At 43.6% G+C, this 12,739-nt stretch overlaps 1 protein-coding gene across 3 annotated transcripts in view; it reads left to right on the forward strand.

The window, feature by feature from the left end:
- The window catches only part of LOC138481164 (rho GTPase-activating protein 6-like), a 2,140,333-nt gene that overhangs the window by 1,561,828 nt on the left and 565,766 nt on the right, over positions 1-12,739 (forward strand). For all 3 annotated transcript variants that reach the window (XM_069613116.1, XM_069613117.1, XM_069613115.1), the window contains one exon: positions 11,393-11,549. In XM_069613116.1, coding sequence (XP_069469217.1) covers positions 11,393-11,549 — 157 coding nt within the window. The remainder of the gene's footprint in view (positions 1-11,392; positions 11,550-12,739) is intronic.

Below are 12,739 nucleotides of genomic sequence, written 5' to 3' on the forward strand. Positions count from 1 at the left end.
ATCCGAACCTATTTGTTCAAGCTATCACCCTTGAATTAGCAACAAGCAATCGGCAGGGAAATAAACATAAACAACATTTACTGTTGATAAACACTCATTGGAATCCTGTAATGATTTCTGATGAGGACGTCAATAACAACACAAATAGATAGCTGTTATGCCTCTTTTGATGCACCATTCATACTAGTCTGTGGCGATTTAAATTTTTCTTGGTTTGATAAAATGAATGAACGTAATTTGAACGATATGCAAGCGATCCCAACTGAATGCTCTGATCGCGGCACGAAATGGGCTTACGAATTAGTATCTCGTAACTATGTATTGCTGAATGGATGCACTAGAGGGGATATCCCAGTTGCTGCAACGTGGCAGCGGGCAGATTCAACCAAAACCCTAGATTACATCTGGGCATCTGAGAATTTGCATGCTCTAATCTCAGACCTACAAGTAAGAAATGCATCCAATAGTGATCATAATCCACTGATTTTATCGTGGTATGTGGGTACAACAGCAATGCAACAAAGCTACATCACTCAATTAGATATTAACACCTCCCAAAACCGTCTAAGGATAAATAGTAGGCAGATTGATTCCATGACATCGGACTTCATTCAGGCATGTTCCACAAATTTATATGCAGAATACGCATCTCTCGACACAATACACTAACACAAACAAGAGAACGATAAGGGATCACATCCACCCTTTTAGTCCTGAACTAAGTGAAGCAAAGAAATTACTTGCAAATGATGTGAAAAAACTAAAGGCTACTGGCGGAATTAATCTAACACTGCAATTATCCGCCAGACGCCAACGGTATCGAAACTGGTTGAAGTCCTTTAAAATTATTCGTAATCAAGAACAAGCGGAACTCATGTTGAGTCTCTTAATTCAAAAAGACAGTTCCAATACATGGAAGATAATAAATAGTGGCCACCTGAAACAATCAAACTACCTAGCCAATGGTGTGAATGCAGCCACCTGGATAAAACACTATGACGCTGTTTTCAATAATAGTAGCGGTGATAATATTCCAAAGCCAAAAATAGACAAATGCAAATGGAATGTCAAGGAATCACTGGAAGGTATAACACAAGCAATTCAGAAGTTAAAATCATCACGAGCTGCTGGCCCCGATGGTGTATCAAACATCATGCTCAAAACAAACAAAGAAAATTGGGCAAAGTTCATCAAGGTCCTATTCGATCAAATAGCCCAAACATCAAAAATCCCCGATACCTGGGCAAAAGCAATAATTGTCCCAGTGTTTAAAAAAGGAAACAAAGAAGATCCAGCAAATTATCGACCCATAGCGTTGTTAGACACTATGGGGAAGATCTTTGCAACATTCCTTCAAACGAAAATTGCTAGATGGGCCGAAGTAAATGGGATCTATGACGTGAGACAAACTGGGTTCACCAAAGGGGTCGGCGTGGAACTTAATCTGCTATTACTAAACTTGGCAAAACTAGACGCTTTAAAACATATAAAAAAAGGTTGTTCTTAGCATTCATCGACCTAAAACAAGCTTTTGATTGCATAAACTGCAATCTTCTGTGGCAAAAACTAAAGATGTGGGGATGTCCAAATGTTCTACTGGCCCCACTAATGGCATTATATGCCGGAACCAGCATTCACGTGCGTCTGAACGCAGAAGGGGACTTAACCGACGAAATAGCAACTACAAAGGGGGTAAAGCAAGGTTGCCCTCTTGCTGCATTACTGTTCAAACTTTTCATTTCGGATTTGCCTGCCGCCCTTTCACTAACTAGGTGTTTTCCCCCGAAAATCAACGGCACACATGTAACGCATATAATTTACGCGGATGACATAGTGCTGCTTGACAGCACCGAAATAGGCCTACAAAGATCACTGGTTGCATTACAGTCCTACCTAATAGCAAACCACTTAATGATAAACATGAACAAATTCCAGGTGATGGCCTTCGGAACTAACACTAATTCAAGAAAAACGAGGTTCAACTGGAAAATTGACAAGGAGATATTGCTAAGAACTGATGCGATTCGATACCTGGGCATCTCATTTAACATATCAATTAGAGAATGGAGTTGGACAAATGAAATCATCTCGCGGATGCAGATGTTCGCATTACAAGGGCGCAAACTACATACAATCTATGGGAAGTTTTCACTTCAACCAGTGATGACTTTCTACTTGCAAAAAGTGACACCAGCTATTTTTTTCGGCAGTGAAACAGGGTGGAACATCAGCGCTTGTATCTGGGCTCAAGTAGAGGGCTGCTTTTGGCGTAAAGTCCTTCAGCTGCCCCAATGTGTCTCAATGGTGGCCTTGAGACACGAATTGGGCCTAGATTCGCTGCATTCAACAGTATTGTGGAAATCTATACTATTGCTAAGGAAAATGAGATTATTCCCACAGACAAAGGCATACTCAATCTTGGCTAACAAGAATAATGATACATCCACCTCTCTGCTAGGCAGATGGGAAGAGAACCTATTAGGTATTCTGGAAGACACAAATATAAAAATGTCCCTGGTCCTACAGACACCAAAACTGGCAAAAATAAAATGTATGCAATCAAAGTGGATTAAGAATGCGGAAAGACGAGCTGCGTTACCCTCTGGAATTGACCTTGGTCTGTGTGAACAAAAAAGAGGCACTTTACCGAAATATCTGGCTAAATTCCCGTCAAGCTACCACCGAAATCAATTTCTATGGCTACGCCGCAACCTGCACAATACAAAGCTGCGCATGAGGAGAATAAAAGATCCCATGATTACCGATGAAAACTGCCGCTTTTGCAAGCTGAAATTGGAATCCATTAGACATCTAATAATAGAATGTTCACAGATTAATGACCAGCGCACCCTACACTTGAACAGTTACGCCCCTAAAAACGGCAATATGGTAGAATGGTGGTCCTACTTGATCACGGGAAGAAATGTGCAGCTAACTTGTAACGTGATAAACTTTATGGATATGCTATTGAAACAACCATCATAAATCTGGTCCTTCACTCTAAGAATGCTACCACAGATGATAGACCAGCCCTCGTCTGCATAATTTTAGTGTAATGAAATCAAATGGAACACCACAAAAATGCGAAAAGTAAAAAAAATGTCATGATGTGGGCTGGGGACCGGGAACGTGATTGACAAAAAGTTTGTTTTCTTTTACAAAACTAAGTCTATAAATAAATAAAAAATAAAAATAAACATCCTTTGTTCTTGTTGATAACTTAATCTTCCTGCCTCCTCAGCCACCTTGAACCAGTAATATCATGGTCAATTACCTTCATGTCTCCTGTGCTCTTCAGCCTAGTACTCTTGGATTTAGCTTTTATCCTTGTATTACAGCAGTGCATAGGGTTGCTTTCAATAAAATGGCTCTGAACCATGGGGGAAGGATGGGGAATGTTGGGGAGTGACACTATTTAAGGATCATCACCTGGGGTGCAGCTCATTGAAGTGAGGACATTTTTTTTTATTTCATTGACCTAATGGGGGTTAATATAACGCACATGCAGGTTCCCCAAGCAATTGTATCATGAAAATGTATGAGGCTGTGGATGACGATCTCCCTAGAGGAAACCACGATGATTGTCTGCAATCTGTAGGCAAGGTTTACATTTAAGACAGTTTATTTTTAAGCTTGGAGTAATTAGTTGGAAATACGATTGTTGAATAGTATCTAAAGATGTCTGAAGCAGTAGAAGCCGTGAAGAAACAAGGTACAAAGTAAAAGACAGGAAAGGGACTAGGTTTAGGTAAGTGAGATACATGGGTAAGGTTTGTAAGTACTCCATGCCAAACGCTAAGCTTGGACACAAGGAAAAGAAGTGGGAGGTGGGCTAATTGTAGATCTACCACTGCTGGAGTACGATGAAAGCTAGTTTAAAGAGAAGGGCTGGGACGACACAGGAGATCACAATCCGTCAGAAAGGGCATGCAAAAGAATTGACAGAGTCGACAACAGTATGGGAAAAGCAGCACCAAACCCATTTGGCTGTAATTGGCCCAACCATGGATACAGCTGTAATATGGGAGACACCACAACAGAAAAGGCAAATGGCCATGACTAGCCCAATGAGGTGGCAGTAATATGGGAGATGCCATTACAAGCAACACAGCAGGCAAGGAAGAAATAAAGATGGTGCTAAAGGTCAGTATGTATATATGCAAGTATGTGAGGGATAGGAGAAAGAGTTAGAAGTATGTGAGAGGTAAAAGAAAGTTTTAGGGAAAAGATTAGTAGGATGGTGAGTGCTAGTAGATGTGGGGATCTCTGGTCAAGAAAGCCGGCACAACCAGAAGGGGCAAGCTGCAAGAATAATGGTGAGGAAATATGAAGACATGTGACCGTGACAAGTAGTACTTTGGTTCAGGTGGTAGGCGACCAGAAGTTGACACCAGAGACTGCTTCACTTGAGAGAAATTGCTAAAAGGATTCAGAGCAAATAGACATATGGCTGGGGGCATCAGGAAGAATGGATCTGGGAGGTAGGCAGAGGGCACAAGCAGAAAGAGTAGAGGAGTGCAAAATGAGTTAGTAGAAGGAAGGGAATTGGGGTAATGAGAAGGGCTAAGGTGGTGTCTGGAGGCAATCCAGAAGAAGCAAGAAGAAACGGAGGGGGTGCAAGCTAAGCTAACAGCATAATGCACCAGTGAGTGGGTAAGGAAAGATAAGGAGTTGAATCAAGGGAGGCTTAAGAGGGGTACAGTGAAGAAAGTGGAAAGAGTGTGATTGGACTCCACATCATGCAGGAAGGCACAGAAGGAAGGGCATGAAGTAGATGGCTGAGGTGAGAGAAGACCCATAAGATTCAACAGAAATCCAGATATGATGCACACGATGAGTAAAGAAAGGGGAGCAGTGGGAAGAACAAGGACCATGAGTGGGCGCAAGTCTGACATATAAGTGTGGTTAGGAAGAGACCTATAGGAGCAGTGGAAAGGTAGAGACACAGTAGGAGCACTGACAAACACAAGTATTAGGAATATAGTGAGGCGTTACGACCAAAGGTGCCTGGCATAAACTTGGACGGGAGGTAGTGAGGAAGTGCTTGAGATGGGCCAAGGTGAAGGAATGAAGAGGAGGGAGGAGTTGGGTGGCGAAGCAAAAGAGGTGAAAGTGTGCTCTAGCACCTTGAAGTGTCTTGTGCTAGATGGGATTACCAATAAAGATCTCAGACCAAATAACCGGACAGACTCAAAGAATATGGCCAAGTACTACTTAATTCTCACTTTAATAAAGCAGGGAAAACTGGCAGACATCGGACTGATGCTTGCACACTCGCACACCAACTTGATTAGATAGAGGTTTTGTACCCCAATATACATCATCCTATGTTATGTTAATGGTACTTATATAGCGCACCGTCACCAACAGAATTGGTCCCCAGGCGCTCTGGAGGATCTGTAAATGAGAAGGTGGGATAGTGGGAGGAGTGGTGTACTGTTGGCAGCTTCAACTCGGTAGACACCAGGTGCCGAGCTTTGGTGCGAGTATTGGATAGGTGTCAGTCCGTGTGTGCTGTTGGTGCGGCTTATGTCTTGTTGCAGTGTGGTGAAGTGCTTGCAGCTGGCTGTGCAAGAGATGGTTGTGAGTTTTAAGTATGCAGATAGTTCGTTTATATTGGTTAGTGGGTTATGTGACATTTAACATGCAAGCATTCACAGTTCTATCTAAGTGTGGCACTTGCTGCCCTACACAATTCAGTTTGAGCGTGGCACTCACCAACCCTAACAATACCATCCATATACCACACAGGCCAATGTTCATAATTTTATCAAAGTGCGGGACATGCCAACAGTCTCAATTTCTTATAAGTTTAGTGCTTGGCAATCTTCATAATTCTGTCTAGGTGTGGCAACATGCTAATATTCACAATCCTGTCTAGATACGGCACATGCCAAAGTTAGGAATTGTGTCTGAGTGTGGCACATGCTAGCATTCATAGTTCTATTTAGGTGCGACGCAGGCTAATCTACACAGTTCCCTCCTGGTGTGGTACTAGCAGACATTGGTAGGTAAGTTGGTATTTATTGCAGGGCAACATTGACGGTCCATTTGCAGTGGTCACAAGTCTTTCTAAGTATTCATTATGTAAGTCTATGGCAGTCTATGCTAAGGAAAGGTAAGGTAAAGTGGCAGGGGTTTTCTGGAATAGAGTAATTGCTCTACACCCCACCCTTACCACACTCAGTTTTTGTTGGGGTCTGCCGTCTCCTGGCTTCATTGCTTCCCCTGCTGACACCTGCAGACACATCTTGGAGCTGCCAATGCAGGAGCCGCCCTTTGCCTCGTGGTCCTTCGCCACGGGCGCTGCCGGGCAGAGGGCTGCCCTGGGGTGTCCTTGATATGGGTTATGTGGACCAATCTGGATGCAGTGGGTGGATTGGGAGGTGGGCACAAGGGAAACCAGGAAGCTGTTGGCTCCATGACACAAACCACGCTCCGAGTGCGCAATGGTGCTTTTAAGCGCCATTTAATTATTGTAAAGTTGGCTTTCTTGGAGGTGAGGGTCTGGAGACTCCTTACCTTCGTCGGGGTCCGCTGGAAATGGCGGAGAGCAGAATGAAGGAGAATCACCGGCCTGCAGACCTACGGCCTCGCTAGCCAGGAGAAATCCATCCACCAATCAGGGGAGGGGGCGGGACCAGGGAGGAACAGGCAGGCCCAGGGAGCGGGAAGCCACAAATATTGCAAATGCGCACCGAGCGCTGAAAGGGAAATGCAGAGGAAACCCACCAGAAAATGGAAGGTACCTCACGGCACACCTTACCTTGCCCAAAATACAACACCAATCGTATTTTGGTGGCAAACTGTTAAACCTATTGGAGGGATTGGTTGGGGGACCATACCTACGTACAGAAATAAATGGGCGGGGGGAGGAGTTCGACCACCATTTACCTCTTATCTGTAAGGCATACCTCCACCTACCTCTAAATGCGTATAATACTGATTATAGCAAGCAAGATGGCAGCAGATTGATCTATGCAACATTAAATAGCAGGCTACCGCATAGACCCACTGATTGGCATTCTAACCCAACCTTGGACTTTCGGCTCGTGAGCAGCACGTAAGCAAACCAAACCCAGGTGCTTGAGTCACGTCGGATTAGGCTCAGCTTTTCCAGATTCCATCTCATCAGTTTGACCATGAGCCAAAGTTTCCCATCTGTTGTTGACATTGTAGCCTGCTCTGTTCTGGGACATCCAAGGGAATTTAAGCACATCACTATCTTCATCCACAGCTTAATTAATAGCGCTTGTTTTTGACTTCTGAATCATGTCTGAAGAGACCACGAATTTGTTCATTTCGACCTCTTATTTACTGCTATTTGATTCAATTATGCTAGGTGTCATTGCGCCTCTAGCGACTTCCTGACTCCATCTTGTAAATATGTTATAAATTTTTATTTGTCCAATACTTGGCTATTGCAGATATTTCTCTTAGATTAAAGAAAAAAAGAATGTCTCGCATACATGGCTTATGCGTCTTCGCAGCTATTCCTTGAAAATGGCATCCTTGATCCCAGGCCAACAGACTCCTCTGTGTTTTGCACACAAAGCTGTTTTCCAGCGTCTTCTGACTCTGCAACCTTGGTCTGTCTCGGAGGTTGCTGGGTTGAGTATTAACACGAGCCGGCGTCCATCTTCCAATTATGGCCGTTCTAGCCACATTATATATTCCTCTATAGCAAACTTCTGTATGTCTTTATCTACCTTGCGTAGCTGCGTATTTACACTTATTGGCCAGGAAGTTACTTATCTTTTGCATACATGATAACTCTTTTATTTCGTACATGTTTCTCTTGTTGTTTCAGTTGCCTCATCACTCTTAAGTATTTTCATATTGTTTCAGTGTGTCTTTACACATCTCCTTCATGACCTCACTCTGCCCTCATCAGATTTCACTCAGCGCTCCATGGTGTCCAATGGTGCATGTTGACATTCTTCCACACAATATCCTTCCACTCTTTCAGTGTGTGGATACATTCGATACAGTTGTCCGAGTACATAGCATCTCTCGTACACTCAATGCCGTATAGAGATAACACATGGGGTCCCAAGTAGTGCTATTCTGACGTTTCAATATGATGGCGGCAGAGCCGTAGACAGGGTAGGGCCTAAGCGGGCAAGGCCCTCCCACAATCTGTAAATGCCCACTCAGCAGCGCTGTGTGGGCATTAACAGCTGTTATGTCACTGCCTGGGCCCAACTACATTAGCTTCAGGCCCCACTTGTTAGAAAATCCTGGCTACGCCTCTGAATGGCAGTGAAGGGGCAGGAGTTGAGGGGCGGGGGTGGAAATGTGCAGACCTGCTCCTCTACAAAAGAATGTGGAAGGAACATGGTTAAAAGGGGAAAAAAGATATGGTGGGGAGGACTAGGGGGTTGAGGAGGACGTGAGCTGAGGAGAGGCATGGCAGTGGGAGGCCATCGGCCAGGGTGGTGGTGCCAATTGACAGAACTGTCAAAGGAGTGTAGAGCTGTATACATTGAGCTTCGAGCACCAAGTGTTGTGCCCTCAGTGGCATGCTTTACCCTCATATATGCACGCATTTAATGGGCGCTGACACACGTGGACCAAAATAGCATTGGTAGTGGTGCAAGCTTGTGCTACGACGCATACTGGCACGCCAGAGAGCTAGGATGAGCATGGATGTGTCAAGTCGACCTTGGCTACTTGAATTTAAAACATAAATGCATAAACATTGATGTGTAGAAAAATAATGAATCCGTCCAAAGGTGCTTAAGATTCCTCTGTAACCCTCTCGCCAAGACCCCACTGATTGATTACAAACGCACGTTGGAGCCAGTTGACTAACAGTACGAACATAGAAGCGGTTCCATGGCAACAAGAACAGTACGTTTTGGACATGCTTAAATGGGGGTAGCCGCTATGCAGCATGCCCTCTTCTGTGGGATATGAATTACATATAGTGTATTACCCCATACTTAATTGTGACTGGGATAAAAACTGTGTACATGCGAATTAATTTGTTTTTTTTCCATTTCATTTTTTTCTTCTTCCGTTACATTAAAATGTATTGCGGGCATGGTAAATAATAGTGCGCCCTCTAATTAGTGCAAGAGGCTTTTTCCTCGGAGCGCCCTAACTTGCTATTGATTTAGGCAGTCTCACGAGGCGGCATGCCGAATGCTGATTGGCTGCCCGCTTCATCGGCTGGGGAACATTTGGATTTCAGACAACCACTAGGTATTTGGACTCTCTTTTAGTTATCCTTCTTGGTGCACAGTCGCACATTGCATATGGAAGCACCCGTACACCAGTCATTTCAGAAATGCCAGAGACATGAAAATAAATGCGTAGATTAATCGGCACGTTCCTTGTGCGTGGTGCACGCCTTTGATGCCGAAGGTCTGTTTGCCCTTTCTTCGTGTGTTTCAGATGCTGAGTGTTCTTGCTCTGCTGGGAAGGTACTACATGTGTGGTGTTTTGAGTTCATGTTGCAGCCCACAGCTGCAGGCTAAATATTGACTCTTAAATCCTGGAAGCCAGACAGAATGTCCCGAGCAAAGTTATTGCGATTAACAATGAGAGAGGATTTAACATCCTGAACAACCCCCTAAATGCGTATTATTGGGTTATTTTCACCGGCAAAGAGAGCTTTGCAGCTTTGTTTTTGTGTCGGGGGAAGATGTTAATGCAAACATGTTTCCCTCACCGAAAATACCAGGGTAACATGGCTCCCATGAGAATTAGGAGTTTTCCTTCAAAATGAAAGGGGCCCCTTTCTTTTTTCTCAGCTGGTGTAGGGGTAAACGCAACAACGCAGGAGTGGCACCGGGCCTTTGATTGCTCAGTGATCGATGACAGTATCTGCAGTTATTGCCTGCGCTCCAAGCAACGCGATTGGCCAGGACAAACCTCTTGTGTGCTAATGCAGTTTAATGATCTGTTCCCGACTCTCATAAAGCAGTTTTTGATCTCAGAAAGCGTGCATTTTGAAGCTTCACGAGGCAAGCCATACATCGGACATGTTTCGTAGCCTGGTTTTAGCGTGGCGGGCCATCTTGTGTCGGAGGACTGCAAGAACAGGTCAGTTGGTCCAGAGAGCCAGAAAGATAGCTATGCGGCTGGCACAAGCAAGAGAGAAATGATGGACATTGCCTTACTTCTGTTTTGGAAAGTTAATCATAAGAAATGTAAATACAGTCGCATTCCCATATTCAATAGATGTGGCGTGTTTGTTAATCTATGCCCGCTTCATCTTTCTGCTTCCCCTGACGTCAGAACTGTTGGCGGCGTCTGTGCACCAGGGGTGGCGTTCCCATCCCTGATGTCATTCAGTTGTTGCTCCACGTGGCATTGGTGGTTCCCCACCCCCAGGAGCACGCACCCACTTCCTTCATTGCTGTTTGAAACCATTTCCAATGTTGCATGCAGAACAAGAAACCGCATGAACTATTTGCAGTGCCGCGCTTAGTCCAGTTGACTGCCTCTGACCTCATCATGTTCATGACAAGTTAGCAAATTGGTGGCACTGCCACCAGTCTTCAAGCCACCCCCCCCCACAATACGAACTATAGATCAGTAGCAATGAGGTTGTCAATAGGCGCGTCATACAGACACACGTGCACTTGGAAACAATGGATCACTGATGGGGATATGTTTATTTATTTATTTTTAATTAGGAAGTAGTCCTCCAATAATTTACCTTTTGCATTAAAATGCTTGCATAGTGATTGTGTTCTATTCTTTTTGTGGCAAGTTCCAACAAGTTGTACAGTGTGAACCTGGGAATCTATCAGACTATGTGGGCCGTGCCCAACATATGGAAACTTGCACATGGCCTTTATGTAACATTTGAGAAAAGATCGTCTCTTTGTGACTTTAGTGAAATCAGTTTCAAATGTATCAATGACAGCTCACAGCACACACAGTGCCAATCACATTGACGCTGTGGTATTGTGGGAAACTATAGTGACGTTGCTGATGTGCCGAAGGTTAGAGTTGTGGGAAACTGTAGTGGCATTGACTCTGTGCCGTGGATTAGTAGTATGGCAAGCTGTTGTGACATTGACACCGTGCCAACATTTCGTAGTATAGGAAACTACAGTGTTGTATAATCTCTTTATAGTTGATTTCACACGAGCAGTACTTTTACAACCTCGTTTTGACAGTTCCTCTGAAATTCTGTGTGGTGACGAACAAGTTGGTACTCGGTTTCCTTTTGAAATTGCATCTGCTAGTCCAGAGTGCTGACTGAGAGCTCAGCACGTGATGTGCATAGGGCTGTGAGAGGTGTGCTTTACTCTCGCGTGCCAAGTCTTTATTGTGCATGGTGATCAGTTTACATTGGACAATCTTCTAGCTAAAGAGTTAGGATTCTACCAAAGCACTTCATGATATGTGGATCGTTTGTTGTTCTCTCTTACAGGGCAACTTCATCTGGGCAACAATGTTTGGGCAGAATGTCAGACTGCAACCAGCATCCTTACAGGGCCTTTCTGAGCTGGAGCGAGCACGTCTCCAGGAAGTGGCTTTCTACCGCCTGCAGGGGAAGAACCTTAACTGTGACATCAGCATTCCCAGAGGTAAGAAACCAGTGTTTACAGATCTCTAGCTTGGATGGCATGTTGCTTAAAATGATTTTACATGCAGTAAGCTTATTCTTGAGCTGGCACAAAAGGCTCTCCTCACTCCCTTTCCTTTTCCTCCTCAGCAGCTCATTCCCCCATTGTAATTGTGGAAGTCTGGAGCTGGAGTACAGAAACTTTGCACTGGTGCAATTGCAGTTTTGGATGGTATTGGCATTAGGTTGCAAAACTCTGCCTGAAGCAAACATTGTATTCTTTCGATGCATATTTGCACCATGGCAAAGTGTGCTCCAGTGCTAGCTGTTGAATCATATTCACTTTGCATCCATTTTGGAAATTCAGTAGGCAAATAGACGCCCCCTATTCTAAACCCCCCAATTTACCATGGCTATCCCACCCCAACATTCTGGGACAAGAAACGAGCTGTTTTTAATCTGAACATTCTGTTTGATTTAAAAAAAACATCAGAAGTAAAGTCCCCGCCCCCCTAACTGAATGCTGGGAAAAACACCCACAATATTCCGTATGAATACAGACCGCTTGTCTACAGAACAAAAAACACACCCTGCCAGCTATTAACTTGTTTACATTCAGATTCACAATACACACAAACATCCATCCATATAAAATCAAATTATGTAATCACCTCCATGCTAAAAATTCAGTTATGTTCTGCTTGTCAGATCTATTGCAAAATATATTTCCATATTTTCATCATGACTTTCTAACACCATTGCCAATTATTGACATCAGAAACAAACCTACATTGGATTCACATATCGCTTGGTTATTCTATGGGTACATCTAGTCTGGTTTCAAGTTTAGGCACGTATCTATAACATTCAAAGTATGATGTTGGACTACTAGGACTACAGGGTTGGATTTAGAATAGAAACATTTATTTTTGGAGAGCAGAAAAAATGTCATGGAAACATGATCAGATAACTTTGTTATAAGACATACATGAACACTTCAATGTTACCTGACATTAGGAGTTCACTTAAGGCTTTCTGACCTATGATATTTGGGAATATGTAACTTTATGTTCTTTTCTTTTGGACTAATTAACCTCCTTCCTAATATACTTGAAAAAGTATAGCTTGTATCAATAGTTCTCTTTTTATGTAAACTATGGTTTTCCACAAGTCAGGAATCTGAAAAACTCTTTCAATACTGTGAAATTGTTT

This window comes from Ambystoma mexicanum, chromosome 5p (genome assembly GCF_040938575.1).
Source record: "Ambystoma mexicanum isolate Mex_15411 chromosome 5p, UKY_AmexF1_1, whole genome shotgun sequence".
Classification (NCBI taxonomy): domain Eukaryota; kingdom Metazoa; phylum Chordata; class Amphibia; order Caudata; family Ambystomatidae; genus Ambystoma; species Ambystoma mexicanum.